This window comes from Puntigrus tetrazona, unplaced genomic scaffold (assembly GCF_018831695.1).
Source record: "Puntigrus tetrazona isolate hp1 unplaced genomic scaffold, ASM1883169v1 S000000666, whole genome shotgun sequence".
Classification (NCBI taxonomy): Eukaryota; Metazoa; Chordata; class Actinopteri; order Cypriniformes; family Cyprinidae; genus Puntigrus; species Puntigrus tetrazona.
The window spans coordinates 27999-48635 of record NW_025048287.1 but is presented as its reverse complement, the minus strand read 5'-3'; the positions used below and the strand labels follow the sequence as shown (position 1 = coordinate 48635).

Sequence of the window (20637 nt, the reverse complement as noted above, 5' to 3'; positions counted from 1 at the left end):
AAGATTCAAGGGTCAAGAGCCAAACAAACTCATGTAGAGGTCTCATCTTATGCAACATATGTAGGTTGATTTGTCTTTACTGTTTGTTTATTCAAGTTTAGTTAACATGCCTGGCAACAACAAATGCCAGTGTTTTGAATTTTTCACATTATACATAAGCTTACGAGTTGTCTACTATCTACAGAAACACAATTGTAAATACCATAGAATCTCATAAGTTAAAATACTTTACGTATAGGTATCTTTATAGTCATTCACATATATCAGACAAATAGCTTTCTTTACTTGAAGTACACAAACTTTAAGATGCTTGCATTAAACATTTTCTTGTAACATGTAGCTTAGATGATGCAATGCTCAATTGAAAAAAGTAGACATTTGGTGGCTGAGGAGGGGGTCAATATTATATATATATATATATATATATATATATATATATATATATATATATATATATATATATATATTATTAGATATTTATGTATTTTTATCAGTCTCTTTTGAATGAGCTGGACAGAAGCACAGGCCATTACAGGGATGAAGTAAATCTGAAGACAGCCATTATGTCATTCATAAATGCTGTGCTGAATGCTGGGGTTGGAGAGGTAAGCTACCAAAAAAAGAAAAATGTATATTGTATGTATGCATATATATATATATATATATATATATATATATATATATATATATATGCATGCATTATTTACATTATTATCTTCTTTGTTTTTCTCAAAGGACAGTCTAGAATTTCGCCTTCATCTTAGGTATGAGTTTCTGATGTTAGGAATTCAGCCAGTCATCGAGAAGCTGAGAACTCATGATAATGCCACGCTCGACAGGTACAGAACACCAATTTAAAATGGTGCTCATTTCCCACTTAACAATCAGTATATGCATCATATGGTTCCATCTAATTTTTAGTCATCTTTTTTTTGCATTTGTGGATGCAAAATTTGACTACTGCTACGGGACTTAATTTTGTTAGTCATTTTATGGCCTTTAGCTTCAAATGATGATCTCTTCAGCATGGCCTTATCCAGTGTTTTGGCACTGCACTTTTAAGTTCTGTAAGGGTCCCCCTTTTCCTGCAGAACGGAATCCAGAGGCCCTGGTCGAAGGTCAATGCGTGTTCGGTCTTTTCTTTGTGTCTCGTTAAAAATCACTAATATTTATTAGTCTTTTGGGTTTCCAATTATAGTACTGACCTTATACATAAATTTATCTGACTCCAAATCCTTCGTGAATTTAGTTATATTTATTAAAAGGTAACTGCTGATCCCTCTAGTTGTGATTAAATTTGGATCATTAATTAACTATAATATTACCTAGTTTCGACTTATCGTTCATTAGGAGTCTGGGTCGCTTAGAGACCTTGTTTGGCCAGAACAGACTCACGACACATCTGGGCTAGTCCAGGTCTTAGTCAGAGCTACCCGTGGGTCGCTTACCTTAATGCAGCCATCTCCTCGATAGACTCAAAAGAGTAATTTTTATGTGATCCTAAGTAATAGCATGCTAAGCCAGTTTGGTGGCCAGAAGTCAAGATCTCAAGACGGCTCCATCCATCGATCGTTGATCTGACTCACCCTAGCACGCCAACAATGCGGAAAACGTCTCGGGTTACTTGACTGTAACCCCTGTTCCCTGGCGGGAACGAGATGCTGCGCTGAATGCGCTAATGAGAACGTCTTTTGTTCGACCGGTTGTTGAAGCACGTGTGTCAAACACGCCAAAAGTTTGGCTTATATAACCTCGGTCAGGTGGCGTCACCTGATCATGAACATCTGGAGGTTATAAATAGATGTGACGCGAAACATCCTCAGGTCAAATTTTTGTCTGAAAGGACGTCCAGTCACGCCCACAGTGCGGCATTGAGGCGCAGCATCTCGTTCCCGCTTTTTCAGGGAACAGGGTTACAGTCAAGTAACCGAGGCGTTCCCTATCAAAAGGTACTCTCGATGCTGCGCTGAATGCCCTAATGGGAACGAGAATACCAACGCCGCCCGCACTCAGGAGTGTCTGGACCCCAGCGTTGTGTAGTGTGTGTGCGCAACACTGAAGAGGTCTCAGACATTACTCTGGGATGTCGACTCAAGGACATGCGAGCCGGAGTAGCATGGACATCCAAACTATAAAATCTAACAAATGTGTGCGGAGAGGACCAACCTGCCGCATCACAGACTTGCTGCAAAGGCGCGCCTCTTGCTAAAGCCATCGGCGATGCAACCCCTCTGGTTGAATGAGCTCTAACTCCTAGAGGCGAAGTTTGACCACGCGCCTCATAGGCTAGGGCAATAGCATATCTCACCCAGTGTGACATAGTCTGTCTAGTGGCAGCCGCCCCGGTTGCGGCCACCATAGCATCTGGCTTCTGCTCTGACTTACGCCACTGGCTAGTGCGGTGGGCGTAGATCTGGAGAGCACGTACTGGACACAGTAAGTGAAGTTTCTCCTGCTCCGGTGTCATGAATGGCGGAGAGCAGAAGGCTTCAAGGATGACCGGTTATAGTCGAGAATGGAACTTTCGGAAGATAACTAGGGTGAGGATGCAAAATAGCTTTTACCAGCCCAGGGGCAAAATCTAGGCAGGATGGCGAGACTGACAGAGCCTGCAAATCCCCAATTCTCTTCAGAGAAGTAATAGCTGTTAGAAAAACAGCTCTTTAGGGTCAGAAACCTGACAGGCGCTGACTCTAGTGGTTCGAAAGGGGTGTCCACCAAGCCTTCAAGGACTATAGCTAGATCCCATGAAGGAACTGTCGCCCTACTGGGCGGCCTCAACCTCTTAGCTCCTCGAATGAAGCGAACAACTAGAGGGTGTTTCCCTCACGGAAGCCCCTTCAATCAGAGCATGGCAAGCCGAAATGGCGGCCACGTAAGTTCTGAGAGTATTAGGATGTGTGCCTGAGGACATTTTCTCTTGCAGAAACTCTAGCACTGAAACAATCTGGCAGTAAACTGGGTCTGCATGGTGTGTTTTACACCAACTTTCGAAGATGCACCATTTTATGGCATATGTTCTTCTAGTTGAGGGAGCCCTAGCGCTAAGAATAGTCTCTATTACATTGGCTGAAAGGCCAGCATCACTTAGTTGGTCCCTCTCAGGGGCAGGCGTGAAGATTCCAGAGCTCGGGACGGGGATGAAATATTGTCCCCTGTGCCTGAGAGAGAAGGTCCCTCCTCACCGGAATCGCCCACGGCGAGCCGTCGAGAGAGATATTAGATCTGAGAACCATATTCTGGTTGGCCAACGGCGCTATGAGTAAGAGGCGAGACCCTGTTGACGGACCTTGGCTGGACTCCGAGGAGCAGAGCAATCGGAGGAAATGCGTAAAGACGCATTCTGGGCCACACATGGGCCATCGCGTCCAGACCCAGGGGAGCTGGATGAGTCAGAGAGAAGTAGAGGGGACATTGTGCTGTCTCCTGTGAAGCAAAGAGGTCCACCTCTGCTTCGTAAAACCTTTCCCAGATTTGACTGACTACTTCCGTGGAGTTTCCATTCCCCATGTGTCACAGCTTGTCTGGACAGCAAGTCTGCTCCCCTGTTCATGTGACCGGGAATATAAATCGCCCTGAGGGACAGGAACTTGTCCTGCGCCCAAAGCAGAACCTGCTGCGCTAGCTCGTTCAAGCGGCGCGACCGCAGTCCGCCCTGGCGATTTATGTAAGAGACTACTGCTGTGTTGTCCACCCGCACTAGGACATGGTAGCCTCTCAACTGCTGGAGGAAGTATTTCAGGGCCAGAAATACAGCCTTCATTTCGAGGCAATTGATGTGCCATTCGAGAAGATGACCTCTCCAGATCCCTTGGGCTGGACGGCCATCTAAGACCGCTCCCCAACCCGTGAGGGATGCGTCTGTCGTTAGCATCTTGCGACGACAACACGGACCTAGAGTGGGACCCAAGGTCAGAAACCGGGGTCTGAACCACATAGATAGGGTACGAAGCCCTCGACGCGTAACCCTTATTTGCCTCTGGGGATTGGCCCTTGGATGAAATCCCTGGCTCTGAGCCACAACTGAAACGGTCTCATGTGCAGGAGGCCCAAAGGTATCACTGTGGAAGCAGCTGCCATGAGACCTAGAACTCTCTGAAAGTGATGAAGAGTGACTTTCTGGCCTAGCTTGATGCTCTTTAGGGTGTTTAGAATGGATTCGAGGCGTGCAGGAGACAGCTGTGCCTGCATCGTGGTCGAATCCCATACGACCCCCAAATATGTTGTCCTCTGAACAGGGAAGAACGCTTTTCTTGGCGTTGAGTCTCAACCCCAGCGATCCGAGATGAGCTAGGGCGACATCCCGATGTCGAAGCGCAAGCTCTTGAGACTGTGCCAGAATCAGCCAGTCGTCTATGTAATTTAGAATGCGCATGCCCTGGAGTCGTAAAGGAGCCAGAGCTGCATCCATGCATTTTTGTGTATGTGCGGGGTGACAATGCTAGGCGAAAGGAAGAACCCGATACTGGTAAGCTTCGCCCCAAAGCGAACCTCAGGAACTTCCTGTGTTGTGGCAATATTACTATGTGAAAATATCGTCCTTTAGATCGATTGTCACAAACCAGTCGCCGGTTGGATTTGAGAAACAATCATTTTTATTGTTAACATCTTGAACTTGTATGTTCTGAAGTGATGGTTCAATCCTCGAAGATCTAAAATCGGACGCAGCCCCCCATCTTTCTTGGGAACGAGAAAATACCGGCTGTAATAGCCTGACTGTCTGTTTGGTAGAGGAACACGTTCTATGGCCCCTTTGTCCAGCAGAGTTTGCAACTCCTGTATCAACAAATGCGCTCGTTCGGTTTCACGGAAGTGAAAATCACGCCGTTGAAACGCGGAGGGCGATATGCGAACTGAATCCTGTAGCCTTTTCTCTATGGTCTTTTGGACCCATGGGGAGATATTTGGCAGAAGCTTCCACGCTGCCAGCTTCTCTGAAAGGGGCACTAATTTTGACACTTTGTTTTGTTGGGGTTGTTAGATGTTCGGCGTCCTGAAAGCGTGGCAGGAGGCGACCAACATCCAACGTTCGTTGAAACCGTTGCTCCCGAAACACCAGTGGCGGCGGAGATTGAACAATGGCTTCCTGAGGGTGCGGGAAGGAGCATTTATTCTCTGTTGGAATTTTCACGCCCCTCCCGAGGCACCCACGGTGCTGGAGTGCACCAGCATCAGGACTTCTTCTTTGCGGAGATTATGCTCCGCAGGTCCGGTCTCTCCTTGAGGCGGACTGTGAAGCGCGCGAGCCGCACCCAGTCTCTACGAGGGGTGCTCGGCTCGCCACACTGTCCCTCTGTGCCTCACGCCTCAAAGGAACCGGACCTGGTCGGGACCGGGTGGCCGCGGTCCCGACTCTTGAGCACGGCGGGAAGAAACCTCACGAACGCTTCCTAATAGCGTTTCGCCTCCGAAACCCTAGTGGCGGCGGCATTAACTGAGTCGCCAAATAGGCCGGAAGGCGAGACAGGGGCATCAAGGAGGATGGCGCGGTCTTTGTCCTTGATGCCCGTGAGGTTGAGCCACAGATGTCTCTCCGTGGACACCATAGCAGCCATAGAACGGCCGATGGCACGGGGGCCGTCTGCTTGGTCGCGCGGAGAGACAGATCTGTGGCTCGGCGCAGCTCTAAAAACGCCTCTTCATCTATGGACCCGCCTGTGCTCAAGTCCTTCAGCAGATCAGCCTGGTACGCCTGCAGGACCGCCATGGTGTGCAGGGAAGCACCAGCCTGACCCGCTGCCTGAAAAGCTTTCCCCACCAGCGAAGATGTCATACGGCACGGCTTGGTGGGGAGGGTCGGTCTTTTTAGGGACGATGAAGTTCCAGGGGAGAGATAGCCCGCAAGCGTCTCTTCCACCTGGGGCATCATCGAGTAGCCCCGTGCCTTCGCATCCACGATAGTCGAATAAATCGACGTCGATGGCACGAAGACACGGGACGAATAAGGCTTACTCCACGAGCGCACCAACTCCTCGTGGAGATCGTCAAAGAAGGGGAGAGACCGTCGCTGAGGCCCCTCCCCCCGGCCACCCGACAGAAATCTGTCGTCTAGTTTCGAGCGCTTGGGGTTCTCTCGCTCCTGGGGCCAGTCTAGATGTAATCTTTCGACTGCATGAGTTACCACCTCGAGTAGCTCCTCGTACGCTTTATTGTCGCGGGAGGAGCGCTCTGTGGTGGCACTTTCTGCTTCCCCAGAAGCAAGAGATGAAGTCTCCTCGGTCCGTTCAGAAGAAGCGCCGGGGCGCGATAGAGAAACGGACGCGAGGGCCGCGATCCGCCGAGCGCGCGAGAGAAAGGGGCTGGTCCATCTCATGCGGCTCAGCCGGATCGGCACGCGATCCACTCGATCCTCCTTTAAAAAGGCGAGGCGAAGCGCGAAGCACCTTGATAGAAAACAAATCACAGTGCTCGCTTTTCGCCTCGAGCCCGAGGATCGCGTGCTCTTCCCCAAGCACTCGAAACAAAACTTATGGTGATCGTCATCGGAGAGCTGCCTCTGCACGGATGCGTCATATTATCTTTTTTTTTTTCCTCTCTTTAATATATATCTTATATATATTTTTTCACACACACACACTCACACACAATGCGGTCCTTGAAGACAAAAGACCTGAGGATGTTTCCGCGTCACATCTATTTATAACCTCCAGGTGTTCATGATCAGGTGACGTCACCTGACCGAGGTTATATTAGCCAAACTTTGGCGTGTTTGACACACGTGCTTCAACAACGGTCGAACAAAAGAGCGTTCTCATTAGCGCATTCAGCGCGCAGCATCGAGAGTAGCTTTTGATAGGGAACCTCAGAATTCACTAACCTACTAGAAAAGTTATTTCAGACAATATTATAAGTTAACCAAGATTAACATTTATTTTGCCAGGCAAGAACAGTTTCCAAATTGGTACAATTGATAAACATTTGCACAACTGATCAGCAGTACAAAAATAACACAAAACAAAATAAAACAAACTTAAAAGGTCAGTATACCTGGTCTTTAAAAGTACATAGTGTAGTGCATCAGGACACACACCACACTACGGGCTGATCTGACTACAGAATCGCGCCTTGTTGTTTTTTGTCACTTTCCTTATATACTCAGACCAGACAAAGAGTTACCAAATGTAGTTATAAAAACCTTTTGGTGTTTAGGTTCCCGTGCTCCAGTGTCACACCCGGCTGGAACACATTCAGAGACCCAAAAGGAGGACACACCTCCTTCCTAACAGAACACAGTTTTACCAAGTTCTTAATCTTTTCCATAATTTAAGTGATTACTGTGAAATTGAGACCAATTTACCAATCGCACTGAGACCTTTCAAATTAGACCAAACATGAAAGTGAAGAACAATTGTTGTGTTTACTCTCTTTTTGAAGTCCTTTTGTACCTTTGGATATCCCTTCTCAGATCAGTCTTAATGCATATACAGGTTTTTATTCACCTCCTTACAGTTCTGTATGTGTATGTCCAGTATGAGTCCTGCTGGTGATGGTTGTAATTCCTCTTTCCCCATGTATTTTCCATACCCACTTGGATTACTGAAAGAAAATGTGTAAAAATTAAGTCTAACTTTTGCACACGTAGGAAAAATCTCATCACAGTAAAAACTATAGCTATATCAGCTCAATTCTGCGTATTGAATGTAAGGTTATTGGTCAAAATTGGTCCTAAAATTGTTTCTCTTCTTCTTCATTTTCTTCTAATTGTATTAAACTTTTAATTCTTTTAATTTGACTCAATATGTGACTCAATATGTGAAGCAGCCCACCCATGACAAAGGGCACACACTTGACCTTGGGCTGTTTTATGGTTTTTGTGTGGAGGATATGAAATTGATTGATTTTGCCATCTCTGATCATAATGCAGTGTTATTTCAGATTTCACTTGTTCCATCCTATTCCAAACCCTCTACACTAATTCACTCTCGACCTTTAAACTCACTTTCAGTATCCTGCTTTGTCTAGCTTTTACTGCCTCAAATTCTCCTTTTAATACTAGCCAACAATCTGACTTCTCTGTAGAGCTTTTGCAGAGATATTTTTGATCTTGTAGCTCCAGTAAGAGTTAGAAAGCTGAAACTTTCTGTACCATGTTAAAAAAATTAAGAGATGTAAAGAAATTATGTAGGCAAGCAGAATGGAATTGTCGAGGTGTGGTTTAGTGTGAAGGAGCACACGACAAGAATAAATAAACTTAAACAGATTTAAATAATAGACTCTTCAAACAGACAAAATAATAATATACAGGTTGGCAGGCAGAACATAAACCACACATATAAACCTCGATGATCAGACAAAGTTGAACTCAAACACACAGGACTTAAATATACAAGGTAAATGACTAAATTAATAAGAAGCAGCTGAAGACAATGATACAAATAACAGAAACGGAAGGTAGGGCACACAGAGCACATGGCACAAGACAAAAATGACAACAAAAGAGTCCAAAGACGTGACATTACTCCCACCTCCCAGAAGGTGCGTCCTCGCACCGAAAAGACAAAATAAAAACGGAACTTATGAGGAGGTTCCGGTGGAGTCTGAGTCCCCAGGAGGGGTCAGCAAACAGAGTCCAGGGAGGAACAGATGGAGGGAGGAACCATGGAGGAGGAACGGCCGTCGACTCCATAGGGCCGACCAATGGTGGCGGAGCAGGTGGAGAGACTGAGGCAGAGGCGGAGAGCCGAAGAGCCAGGGTGACACCAAGGCGCTGGAGGACCTAGGTGACAACGCAGGCTTCGGCGACTGATGCGGAGACTGGGGAAGAGAAGGACGTGGCAGAGCCAGAGAGTCAGAGGACTGAGGTGGAGCCTGACAGAGCCGGAGGTATGGAAGGACGAGGCAAAGCCGGAGGAGAGGAATCCCGAGGCGATGGATGGTTGACAACAGACCAAGGCGGAGCCGGAGGAATGATGAATAAATAAACTTAAACAGATTTAATCCTCTTTAAACAGACAAAATAATAATATACAGGTAGGCAGGCAGACAGGCAGAACATAAACCACACGTATAAACCTCAATGATCGGACAAAGGTGAACTCAAACACACAGGAAATAAATACACAAGTTAATTGACTAAATTAATAAGAAGCAGCTGAAGACAATGATACAAATAACAGGAACGGAAGGTAGGGCACACAGAGCACATGGCACAAGACAAAAATGACAACAAAAGAGTCCAAAGGCGTGACAGGAATTGGAAAAGGATAAACTTAGTGTTTCCCTTATCTCTTTAAAGAGCCTGATTGCTACTTACCAGTGTAAAGTTAAAGAAGTTTAATAGTGCGGGAAATACCTGGATGGCTCTGCGGCAAGAGAAGTATAGACCCATTGCATAACCTGCTGACAAAGGGTAGAGGGAACGCATTGTTTGTCGGGGGGACAATTAGCAGGGGATGGTTCATTCAGTTGTACCTGTTGTATCTCATCCATTATGTCCCAAGAGATAGGAGCGATAACTATGGATGGAGGAAGTATGGGTTTGGGTTCTGAGTTCATGGTGTAGTGTTCGTAGCGTCTTGAGAGGGCATCCGCCTTACCATTCTTACCGCCTTACCATTCTTACTGCCGCTTCGACTACAGCTCCTTATTTCCCATGTCATAATTTCTCTCTGCTGATGATAGTTTTCTAGAGAAAAAAGCACAAGGATGTAGCTTGCCTGTATTTTCTGACCTTTGTGACAGAACAGCTCCGATTCCACAGTCAGATGCATCTACTTCTACAATGAATGGTAGATCTGGATTGGGGTGATTCCGGATAGTGAAGGCTTGGTTGGCCTCCTCTGTCCATTTCAGCTTAACAGGTTTGCCTTTTAGCAGTGACATTAGGGGGGATGCGACTGTGCTGTAGTCACGAATGAAATGTCTATAGAAATTGGCGAAACCAAAAACCTCTGCAGTTCCTGTATTGGGGAACCAATACAGTTCACTGTATTGGGTTGAGGCCAATTGGTTACTGCTTGTACCTTTCCCTCATTCATCTTGACTCCTGGTGACTTATGTTATACCCCAGGAATGAGGTTTGCGTGACATAGAACTCACACTTTTCTGCCTTGATGTAGAGCTGATTTTCCGGAAATCTTGACAGAATGGTCCTAACATGGTGGATATGTTCAGATTCAGATTTTAAATAGATAAGGATGTCATCAATGTATGCTATGACGAATTGATCAATCACATCCTTGAAGATCTTGTTAATGAACGATTGGAACACTGCTGGGGCGTTGGTAATACTTTTAAATACTTTTTAAACTGTACTTTTCTGTTGATCCATCCCTTACACCAGGGGTGTCAAACTCAGTTCCTGGCGGGCCGGAGCCCTGCAGAGTTTAGATGCAACCCAAATTAAACACACCTGATCCAGCTAATCAAGTACTTCCGACATGCATAGTATACGTATTTTAGCAGGGTTGAATCTAAACTCTGCAGGGCTCCGGCCTTCCAGGAATTGAGTTTGACACCCCTGCCTTACACCTAAAGTCACCCTGTCCCTAACCCTCAAAAAAGTATGAACACAATAAGTACATTTTTTTGTTTTTTTATGTAAGTCCATAGTAGTTAAGGCCACCTAATATAAAGTGGGACCTGCTACTACTGTTTCCTCTTTTAAGTCTCTTCTTAAAACAAAGTTTTATCGTATGGCTTTTTCTTATAATTTATTGTTTTTAATGGGTTGTATTTTGTTACTTTTTATCTTTTTATTGTAAAGCACTTTGTAATGTTGTTTTAAAAAAGGCTAATAAATAATTGTTTACTTGCATACTAATAGAAATGCTGTGTTTGTTTGTTTCAGACATCTAGACTTTTTTGAGATGGTGCGGAATGAGGATGAGTTAGAACTTGCCAAGCGCTTTGACATAGTAAGATCTTTTACCTATTTGCACATGCCTTTTTTCATATCATGTTCTTAAATTTGCAAAGCACTCATTATGTACAGAACAGCTTGGCATTATTAGACTTGTTTATAAGGTCCTATCTGGAAAAAAAAAAATAAAGTTTTTTTTTGTCCAGACACACGTGGACACCAAGAGTGCTGGGCAGATGTTTGAGATGATCAAGAAGAAATTGAGTAACACAGATTCCTACCCCCACCTTCTATCTATCTTACATCACTGCCTTCAAATGCCATGTGAGGATCTGAACTGTTCCATTTTACACATTCAAAATATCTCTTTTATTTTTTTAAATCCTTTCTGTTCGGAGTACAGGTGCCTATCAATAAATTGGAATGTCATGGAAATGTTTATTTATTTCAGTAATTTAGCTCAAATTGTAAAACTTGTGTATTAAATAGTTTAAATGCACACAGACTTAAAGAAGTTTAAGTCTTCAGTGTGCATTGAATTTATTTAATACATTGATTTTATTTAATACATTGAATTTATTTAATACATGAGTTTCACAAGTTCAGTTGAATAAATTAACTTTTCACAACATTCTAATTTACTGAGATGCCTTCTTTGTAGGCAGCTTAGGCTCACTAACAGTGCCTACTGTATATGTTTTATTGTAATCCTTTCATTCTACAGCTAATCACTGTATCACTATGATAGATGCTTGGGACTAAATAATTATTGTATTTATATGATGTTTACATGCTCCAAGAATATCATTTAAATATCATGTTACATGTCCAGAAAAGCATGCCATTACCATGACATCATATCCCCAAAAAGCTTGTTTATGATTTTGTAACATTTTGTTCAGATAAACGTGGTGCAGGCAGTATACAGCAATGGCAACTTTTAGACCGCATCCTTCAGCAAATTGTTCTACAAGATGAAAAGGGTGAAAATCCAGATGCTTCACCTCTGGGTAATTTCAACGTTAAGAACATCATTAAAATGTAAGTGCCCATTTCAAAACACTTTTACTTCAAATCACATTGTTTTAATGATTTTAACCATACAATATTTTAATAATTCTGTCTAAAATGAAGACAAACCACAATGTTGTTAATGGATACTGAATTTGTGGCCAAAAGGGAAACTGTTAACAATCAATTTTGAGAAATTATAAAGGCAGATGCAAGACTTCTAAACACTGGCATTGTTGTTATTAATGTACATAAGTGTGTTAATGTGCATAAGAATTTCCATCCATGTGCTCAGCACAGTTTAACACAGTTCAACCGTTTTTTCCTAGGCAGGAAAAAAAATTCCTTTGGTCATTTATCACTTTAGCAGTGCTTTCACAATCATTCACCCAATCATCACACCTCTGTTCTGTCATTCTACCATCACCAGCATTCTTTGCTGTTTTTTGACATGTCATTTCTTAGTATCTCTTTGTACTTAGATTTGGTGGTTATCAATTTTCATGTCTCACATTTTCACATTTCTTATTTATTTGCTTCTGCATTCTTTGTTCTGCTTCCAGATACAGTGGTGTGAAAAAGTGTTGCCCCATTCTGAATTGTGGTTTGTGTTGTGTGTGTGTGTGTGTGCAGTCACACTTTAATGTTTCAGATCATCAAACAAATGTAAATAGTAATCAAATTGTAATTCCCAGTGTTTGTAAACTCAGCATACAGTTTTAAATTAAATGTTTTATCATGAAGGAAAAAAGAAAATCTAAACTCACATGGACCTGTGTGAAAATCACTTGTGGCAAACCTAGGGCCACCCTTAGCAGCAACAGCTGCAATCAAACATTTTGATAAAACATTTGCATTCTGTACAGCGCAACATGGAGAATTTTGGCCACTCATCTTTGCAGAATTGTTGTAGTATAATTCAGGCACATTGGAGGGTTTTGAGCATGAACTGCCTTTTTAAGGTGCTACTGCATCTCAATAGGATTCTGGTCAGGACTTTGATTAGGCCACTCCCAAGCCTTCATTGTTTTTATTTAGCCATTCAGAGGTGGTTTGATTTGGATGAATATCCTGCTGCAGAACCAAGTTTGAAAGCAAGTTGTCCAAACAAACATAAAGTTATGGAATTGTTATTCCCAGTGTTTGTTGCTGGCAATGTATTGTATTATCCCAATAATGTCTGCCTACAAAAGAATCAAACATGACTTTTTAAAATTTAAAAACACTTGTGGCAGGAGCCAATGGTGTTGTTGCTCATGCCACAAATGTTGGACAAAAAACACTTGCATTCTGCATATGCTAAACAACATGCTGAATTGGGCCAACATACGCCTGACGAGAGCTGACTAGTGGGACACACTCTGACTGACTAGCCCGCCTCTCACACGCCATCTGCCCAACAAAGCCTTTTGCTGACAATCGGCTTTGTGTATCCCACCTTTTAAATATAGCGCACAAAAATCCTTTACAGTATGTTAATATTTTTGTGAAAACTGTATCTTTATCCTCTTTTCCTGTTTTCATATTATATCTTTTTGTGCTGGCAAAAAATTACTGTATCTGTATGTAATTTTCCTTTTTGCAGCTATGGAAAGCAACACATGTCAAGGTGTCAATTTAAATTTCTTTACTAGATTCTCCTTAAACCTCTAATAGTATCCACTTACAAAAATATTCAAAACCAGACTAAACTAACACCTTTTATTTTAAAAAAATATTTTTAAGTTATAAATAATAAAAGCTGCAAATATGTTATTAAGGAAATGTTCCCCAACTGAATGTCATTGCTTCAGGTTAACAGTGGCCCATTTGGTTTAAAGACCTAATGAATTAGCTTGATCACCAGTCAATGTATGTTGCATCTGTTTCATACCCATACTGGACAGCTTGTAACATGGATGTGACCAGTGAAGACTAATTAATATTTAATAAGTTAACGTAACATATTTGCTTTTTTTTTAAATAAACTAAAGAGCCATGATGTGGCACTTCTTGTTACTAATTGAGAAAGAAGTATTGTATTGTAGAATTATATATTATACATTATACATATATTATTAGTATTTTAAGTGCATTTTATTGAACAAAAATTGTATACACCTCTGTGAACAAGAATAGCTTTTGGTCTCATAAAAACTAAAATTCTAAACAGACAATTTTCATGTTGTCTTTATTGTTGAATTTTGTATTTGATAACAGTTGACAAATAACAAACAGTTATATAATTGACTGAAATAAATGTAGAAAATAGGGCAAAATTATTTTATGCAATTGAGTGCAGTTTAATGAGACTCCATTCTGTCTACAGGCTTATCAATGAGAATGAAGTCAAACAATGGCGAGACCAAGCAGAGAAGTTCAGAAAAGGTAAAAGTGCACACTGACTTGCATAGCTGAGCCTAGGTGAACTTATGTAATGAAAATGCCTGTGTGTTTTTTTAGAGCATGTGGAGCTCATGGCTCGGCTGGAAAGGAAAGAAAGAGAGTGTGAGACAAAGACACAAGAGAAGGATGATATGATGAAGACACTCAACAAGATGAAGGACAAACTGCAGAAAGAAGGAGTAGAGTTGCGCTCTGCCAGGGAGCAAGTATTAAACCTGTCCTCCCACATAAGCAACATTTCAGTGAGTTCACCGTCTGTTAACTTCCAGTGTGCTGTAGTTGTATGATTTACTTTGATATTAGTAAGTAGTACAATTGCACAATAATGTTAACTAATATGTTGATTTTTTATTGTGTTGATTAGTAAGAGATGCTTGAAGAGGAGCTGTTTTGGTTAAGCATGAATTATAGATATTTCTATGCAAATAATTTGATCTTTTTCACTTTAAGAATGGTGAGGTTCATTTACCTGTTCCCCTCCGCTTCCTGGAAGCCCAATGGCTCCGCCTCCAGCATCTATGATGATGGATAACTTCCCTCCTCCTCCTCCCCACCTATTGCTTTTTCCAACACACCCCACCCCCACCTCCACCTCCCCAGGGGTCCTCCACCCCACCTGGGGCCCCACCCATCTTTTCTGGCGTTCCACCTCCACCTGGAATTGCTTCTATTATCTCCACAACCAGCCTACGTGCAAAGATCATCCCACAACCTTCACAACCATTAAAATCCTTTAACTGGTCCAAACTGGGAGAGGTGACTATTTTGTTTATTTATTTGCTGGTTCTTGCAGTATTAAAATTCTTGAGTTAAGTTAAGTTAAGAGTTAAGTTATACTGAGTTTACTGAGATTATGTCATTTATTTTATTTATTTATTTATTTTCTGAGAATATCCATTAATTACAGTCATCTTTCCTGATTTTTAAATTTTTTAGAACAAGATCACTGGTACCATCTGGTATGAGATTGATGACAGAAGAGCCTTTAAGGTTCTTGACCTAAAGGACATTGAGAAAATGTTTTCCGCTTACCAGAAGCAGCAAGTATGCAAATGCAGGGTGTATGTGTGTGGGTGGGGCGGATGGGGAGGGGGTCTATGGGGTGGTGGGGTGGTGGGTGATACATGCCAACTCTAAATTAAGGTCCACATGGGTAAACAATATTAATGATTTGTATCATACAGAATGAAAGTAAAAATGTAGAAGGTTTTCTATGAAGGGTAGGTTTAGGTGTAGGTTGGTGTAGAATGATAAAATATACAGCTTTTACAGTTTTAAAAGCATTTATTTCATTTACAGTCCCTAGAAGGATTGTAAACCATCTGGTGTAAACCATCATGTGTGTGTGTGTGTGTGTGTGTGTCAAAGAGAGAAAGTATTTGGAACCTTAGGCTTTACAGCAGTGGTTAACCCAACTGTTCTTTGCTAAATGGCCTGTAGTAAATGCTTTTGTGCTTTAAACATTAAGTAAAATTTTAGTGCATTTACAGCAGATATGTCCCAAAAATCTGTGATTTCAAATGTAATTTTCATCAGTGTTTTGTAAATGATTCTGGGCCTGATAGAATGTTTGCTGTAGTCAGCTCTGGCTGAGTCTTTTGCTGTAGTTCTGCTGCTTGACTTGTTTTATCTTCTGCATGTCTTCCAATGTTTCTTGTTTTTTTTTCTCTGCTGTACCACTGCCTGGTCAGGAGCTGCACACTAACCAATTCTTTAAGCAGGTGAGTGATTGGTCCAAATAAGCTACTTTACTGCCAGAACAGGGTCAGAAATTAATATTTGTATTAAGTGGCAATAATTGCTATTTTCTATCTGTGTTGTGTTTTATGTTTTATGTTGTCTTTTTATTTGGTTGCATTTTTGACCCAGGCAATTTCCAACCCTACATTCATCATATTGTTACATGCATTTGTCATGCCTCTGCTATTTTGGCCACTGTAAACAAATTAAATCTTAATTAATTTGACAGATGATGGAAAATTTTTAACTAAAATCTTAAAAGAATACCCCTGATAATTTCAATGTATGGAAAGGAAGTCTGGGAGCAGCATGGACATACCTATATGAGGCATGTTGTGGAAAGTAATGACCTTTCACCTATACCTAATTTTTCATGTTACTGCAAAGAGAGAGCTGCATGGGTATGTAAGAAATGTGCTTTCTTTGGACCAATGTGGATTTACATGACCCATGTAACCCCATCGAACATTCACAGCACAGGAAATGGTCTGGACCTATAAATAGCTGAATGTTCTCTATGAAACATTGTAGCCAACCTTTTTTTATGCATTCGTGGTGTTTCAGCTGCATGATTATTTTTGACACACTGTTCTGAATACTGTTCTTTTGAGAGAAATATAGAAAGTAATGAATATATTGTATTGTATGTTTTATTTACACTGACTCATTCAGTTTAGAACAACTGAATTCATGTTTATGTTTATTAAAAACATAAATTAAATAATTTCTTTGGTTACATAAGCTTTGGTTGATTCATATAAAATTTCAACATTTGCTAAATACAAGTCAAAACACAATCCCACATTTTAAATTAACTTTTGATATCTATAAATTAAAACAAGTATTTATATATATATATATATATATATATATATATATATATATATATATATATATATATATATATATATATATATACATATAATAATACAAAACAAAGATTAAAAAAATACTTCATAATAATACTCATTTAAATTTTTAATTAAAAAGAAAATTAGTCCAAACCATTTTCTCCTTTTCTGCAGAAAGAAACAGGATCAATGGATGACCTTTATCTGAGCTCACGCAAAGTCAAAGAGCTATCTGTTATTGATGGACGGAGGGCCCAAAACTGTGTCATCCTGCTTTCCAAGTAAATACTGTAATTGTAATTGTTTATTATAAATAGTTTATCTGGAAATGAATACGACTTGTATATTTTATTAATGTACCCTGGTAATGAAGAAACAATTCTGGAGCTAAGGGCTAAGGGGAGAAAACATTGATTGATACAAAAGACCATATCTAACCTCTTGTGTCATAAAGAATAGTTTGGCATACTACTGGTGTTTCTACTTTCTTAATAACATGTTAAATATTAACAGTTTACATTAACAAAAAAAATTAAATACATTTCTGTCCATATAGGTTAAAAATGAGCAATGAGGAGATAAAAAGAGCCATTCTGGAGATGGATGAGAGGGAAGAGCTGGCTAAAGACATGCTAGAGCAGGTGAGGTCTATCTAAGAAAGACTGAGATTCATCAAGAAAGATGTCACTACACTTTTTTTAAATAGTACTTTTGTTATCTAGAAGTAAACACTCTCTATGGGTACATGTATTGTACATTCACAGCTGCTGAAGTTTGTTCCTGAGAAAAGTGATATTGATCTTTTGGAGGAACACAAACATGAGCTTGAGCGTATGGCCCGGGCTGACCGCTTCCTGTTTGAGATGAGCAGGTACTGCGAAATAATTGAATAATTAAACTAAAGGCATTTGATAAGTGAGCACATTGATGTATGACTTCAGAAGTAAAAAAAATTGCATGAGTGAAGAATAATATTATTAAAAGTTCTGAAGATTCAATACTGAATTGCATTAAAGGGTTATTCCACCCTAAAATACAAAAACTTTGCCCTTAATCAGTTAACCATGTCATTTTAAACCCATGAAACTTTGTTTGTCCTTGGAACACAGTTTTAGATGAAAACTGAGAGGCTTGTGACTATCCCATTGACCTCTAAGTAATGAACACTGTCAAGGTCCAGAAAAGTAGGAAAGACATTGTCAGAATAGTCCACCTGTCATTAAGGCTTCAATGACAGTTTTTTTGTAAGGTTGTTTGTTGGTTGGTTTGTTGGATATTTTGTTCAACTGTACAGAAAACAATTTAGTAAGAGTGTTGTTCATATCTTGGATGGAATTCCATAGTGATGAAGTATCTTCCAGAGAGTGGCTTTCTGTCAAAGGCTTTCTTGAAGTCTACTAAGTTGATGTACTTGGGGTGTATTCCATTCTAGACAATGCTCTAAGATGTTTCGCAATTGGATCTGGTCCACACATGCTCTCCCTTCCTGAAGCCTGCTTGCTCTTGTCTGATCTTGATGTCTATGGCTGACTCAATCCTGTTGAACATGACTCTGCAGAACCTTAAATCTGTCCGAAGACGAACAAAGCTTTTACATGTTTGGAACAGCATGGGATTAATGAGAAAAGTTTCATTTTGGGGAGTAGTAACCCAACAGCAACAAACCATTATAATAATAAAAACTTCAAAAGAAACATGACACTACAAAAATCTGTGGTATCTAAAAATTCCAAAGTTACCATTTACAGAAAAAGAGCATGAATCTTTGACAAGCATGCGTACTTGCATAAATCTACATTTTACAAAGCAACAATTCACAGTCATACTTCCATATCAAATAGCTCATAACCAAAAAAAAGTATTTATGATGCTTACGGCTGTGTTTGCATAAATGCTGAGTAATGTAAGATAATTACTTGTTATTAATATTGTTATAAGTAATGTTAGGTTAAAGGTTTTCAGGGTCTGTAGTTATTATAGTAAGGACATACAGTACATTTGTGCTTACTATAATAGTGCTAACTTTTTTTTTTTTCGTGACGTTAAGAGCTTTTTAATGCAGTTTACAAAAATGTTTCTATTTTATTGTACACCCCATGTATCCTTAATGTAATGTGGGGAGAAAATAGTTCTCATTACTGTAATGCAAAAAATGAAATCTATATAATGTATAATTTTTAAACCTTATATTTAAACATAATGAAGCAAAGTGCATTTTAGAGTAATTTGAATTACAGGGCAAAAATATAATACTGTATTATATTTTTTGCCCTGTAATTCAAATTATTCTAAAATGCACTTTGCTTCATTATAAAATAAAAATGTATAAAAAATTTGTAATTAATTTGTCTTTATATTCGTTTAGGAAGGAAATATGGCATTCTGTAAGATTCAACCCAGTGCCTAAAACTGAATAATTTTGACTTCTTTCTCTTTATCAGAATTGACCACTATCAACAGAGGCTCCAGTCTCTTTTCTTCAAAAAGAAGTTTGCAGAGCGTCTAGCAGAAATAAAACCAAAGGTTGAAGGTTGGTAGGTTTATAAGGAATGTCACTGTAGGTGTCTCTTTGCAAAATAAAACAGGCTAATGTTGAAGTGACAGAGAACAGAAATGTGATTTGGGAGAAGTGGATATTAGAGAATGAGTCAGGGCTGTATGTTTGTGAGTGTGGCTTTTATACTTGAATTTATCTCCAGTTCAAATAAAGAACAGAGTTTCCACAGAGGCTGTTTTGGAAAGCTGGCATATGTTGAGAAGGGAGAGTCATTCTCATAAATGCTGCTTGTTTTTTTGTTTTTTTTTTCAAAAAAAGAGTCATGGCATGCGTGTTCTTGCATAGTACTTCAGATAAACAAATTCTAGTTAAAGACCTGTCCCTGCACATTAATTATGTTTTTAACCTTAAAGGGACAAATCACCAAAATCAAATACATTACTGTTATCATCTACTTAATGTAATTACCTCTGTGAAATACAGGAGATGTTTTAAAGACTGTTTATACTGCTCTTTTCCATAATATGATACACAGCCATACAATTAGCTTTGTGTAAAAAACAGACTGGAATTTAAATTTAAATTAATTTAAACACCTTGCATATCAAATTTATCTGTACATACACTCTTAGAAATAAAGGTACAAAAACCTTTCTAAAAGGTTCGTTTTTTTACCTATTAGGTTCAAATATGTACAATAATATGTACTAATATGTCAACAGGAAGGCATTTTGAATGTTTTAACATCCAGGCAAAGGAAGTCTAACTTTGGCTAAGACCCTTCGGGAAAACAGTTTTGTGGGAAACTGGCGGCGGGAAAATTGTGGACAGGCATCAAAGTCGCATACTCTTTCTTGTTTCCGCTGGAGCAACTGCAGTACGATGATGGGAACTGTAAGGCAAAACTGGAGTTAAGACTAGTTGACCTCACTCACAAAAACATAGAGAGGTTAAACATCAATGTAGTACCAGTATTGTTTAGTAATTTGGACTTTCTAGAAAATATAGGGTTTTACTGTGTATTTCATTTGTGTAAACTGGAACTGGGAAAAGAGAAAGTGATTAATACCTTTATTTATTCAACACCCATGAAACTGAACTGTCCCCAAACCCCAACCCGACTCCTTCCTGAATTTAGAATTCAGTCACACTTGCTCAGTGTAAAATGGACATGCTCTATTTGAAAGAAAAAATGGTGCAATATAAACTAGTGAACTGCAGAATACACAAATCTTCAAAAACAAAGATTTGAACCTGTGTAATCTATTTCATGGGCTACCATTCACCATTCAAATATGGATTCACCAACTTTGCACAAAAGAGACGCACTCTTTTTTCATCTGATGTTGCAA

The 20637-nt window shown here is 40.2% G+C and overlaps 1 protein-coding gene across 1 annotated transcript in view; it reads left to right on the top strand.

Moving 5' to 3' along the window:
* LOC122334885 (disheveled-associated activator of morphogenesis 2-like) overlaps positions 1–20637 on the top strand; it is a 75881-nt gene that overhangs the window by 37163 nt on the left and 18081 nt on the right. The window contains 12 exon segments of the mRNA XM_043232772.1: positions 495–605; positions 736–839; positions 10790–10856; positions 11008–11125; positions 11704–11842; positions 14121–14179; positions 14255–14439; positions 15134–15241; positions 16963–17069; positions 17345–17429; positions 17553–17659; positions 19230–19318. Coding sequence (XP_043088707.1) covers positions 495–605; positions 736–839; positions 10790–10856; positions 11008–11125; positions 11704–11842; positions 14121–14179; positions 14255–14439; positions 15134–15241; positions 16963–17069; positions 17345–17429; positions 17553–17659; positions 19230–19318 — 1279 coding nt within the window.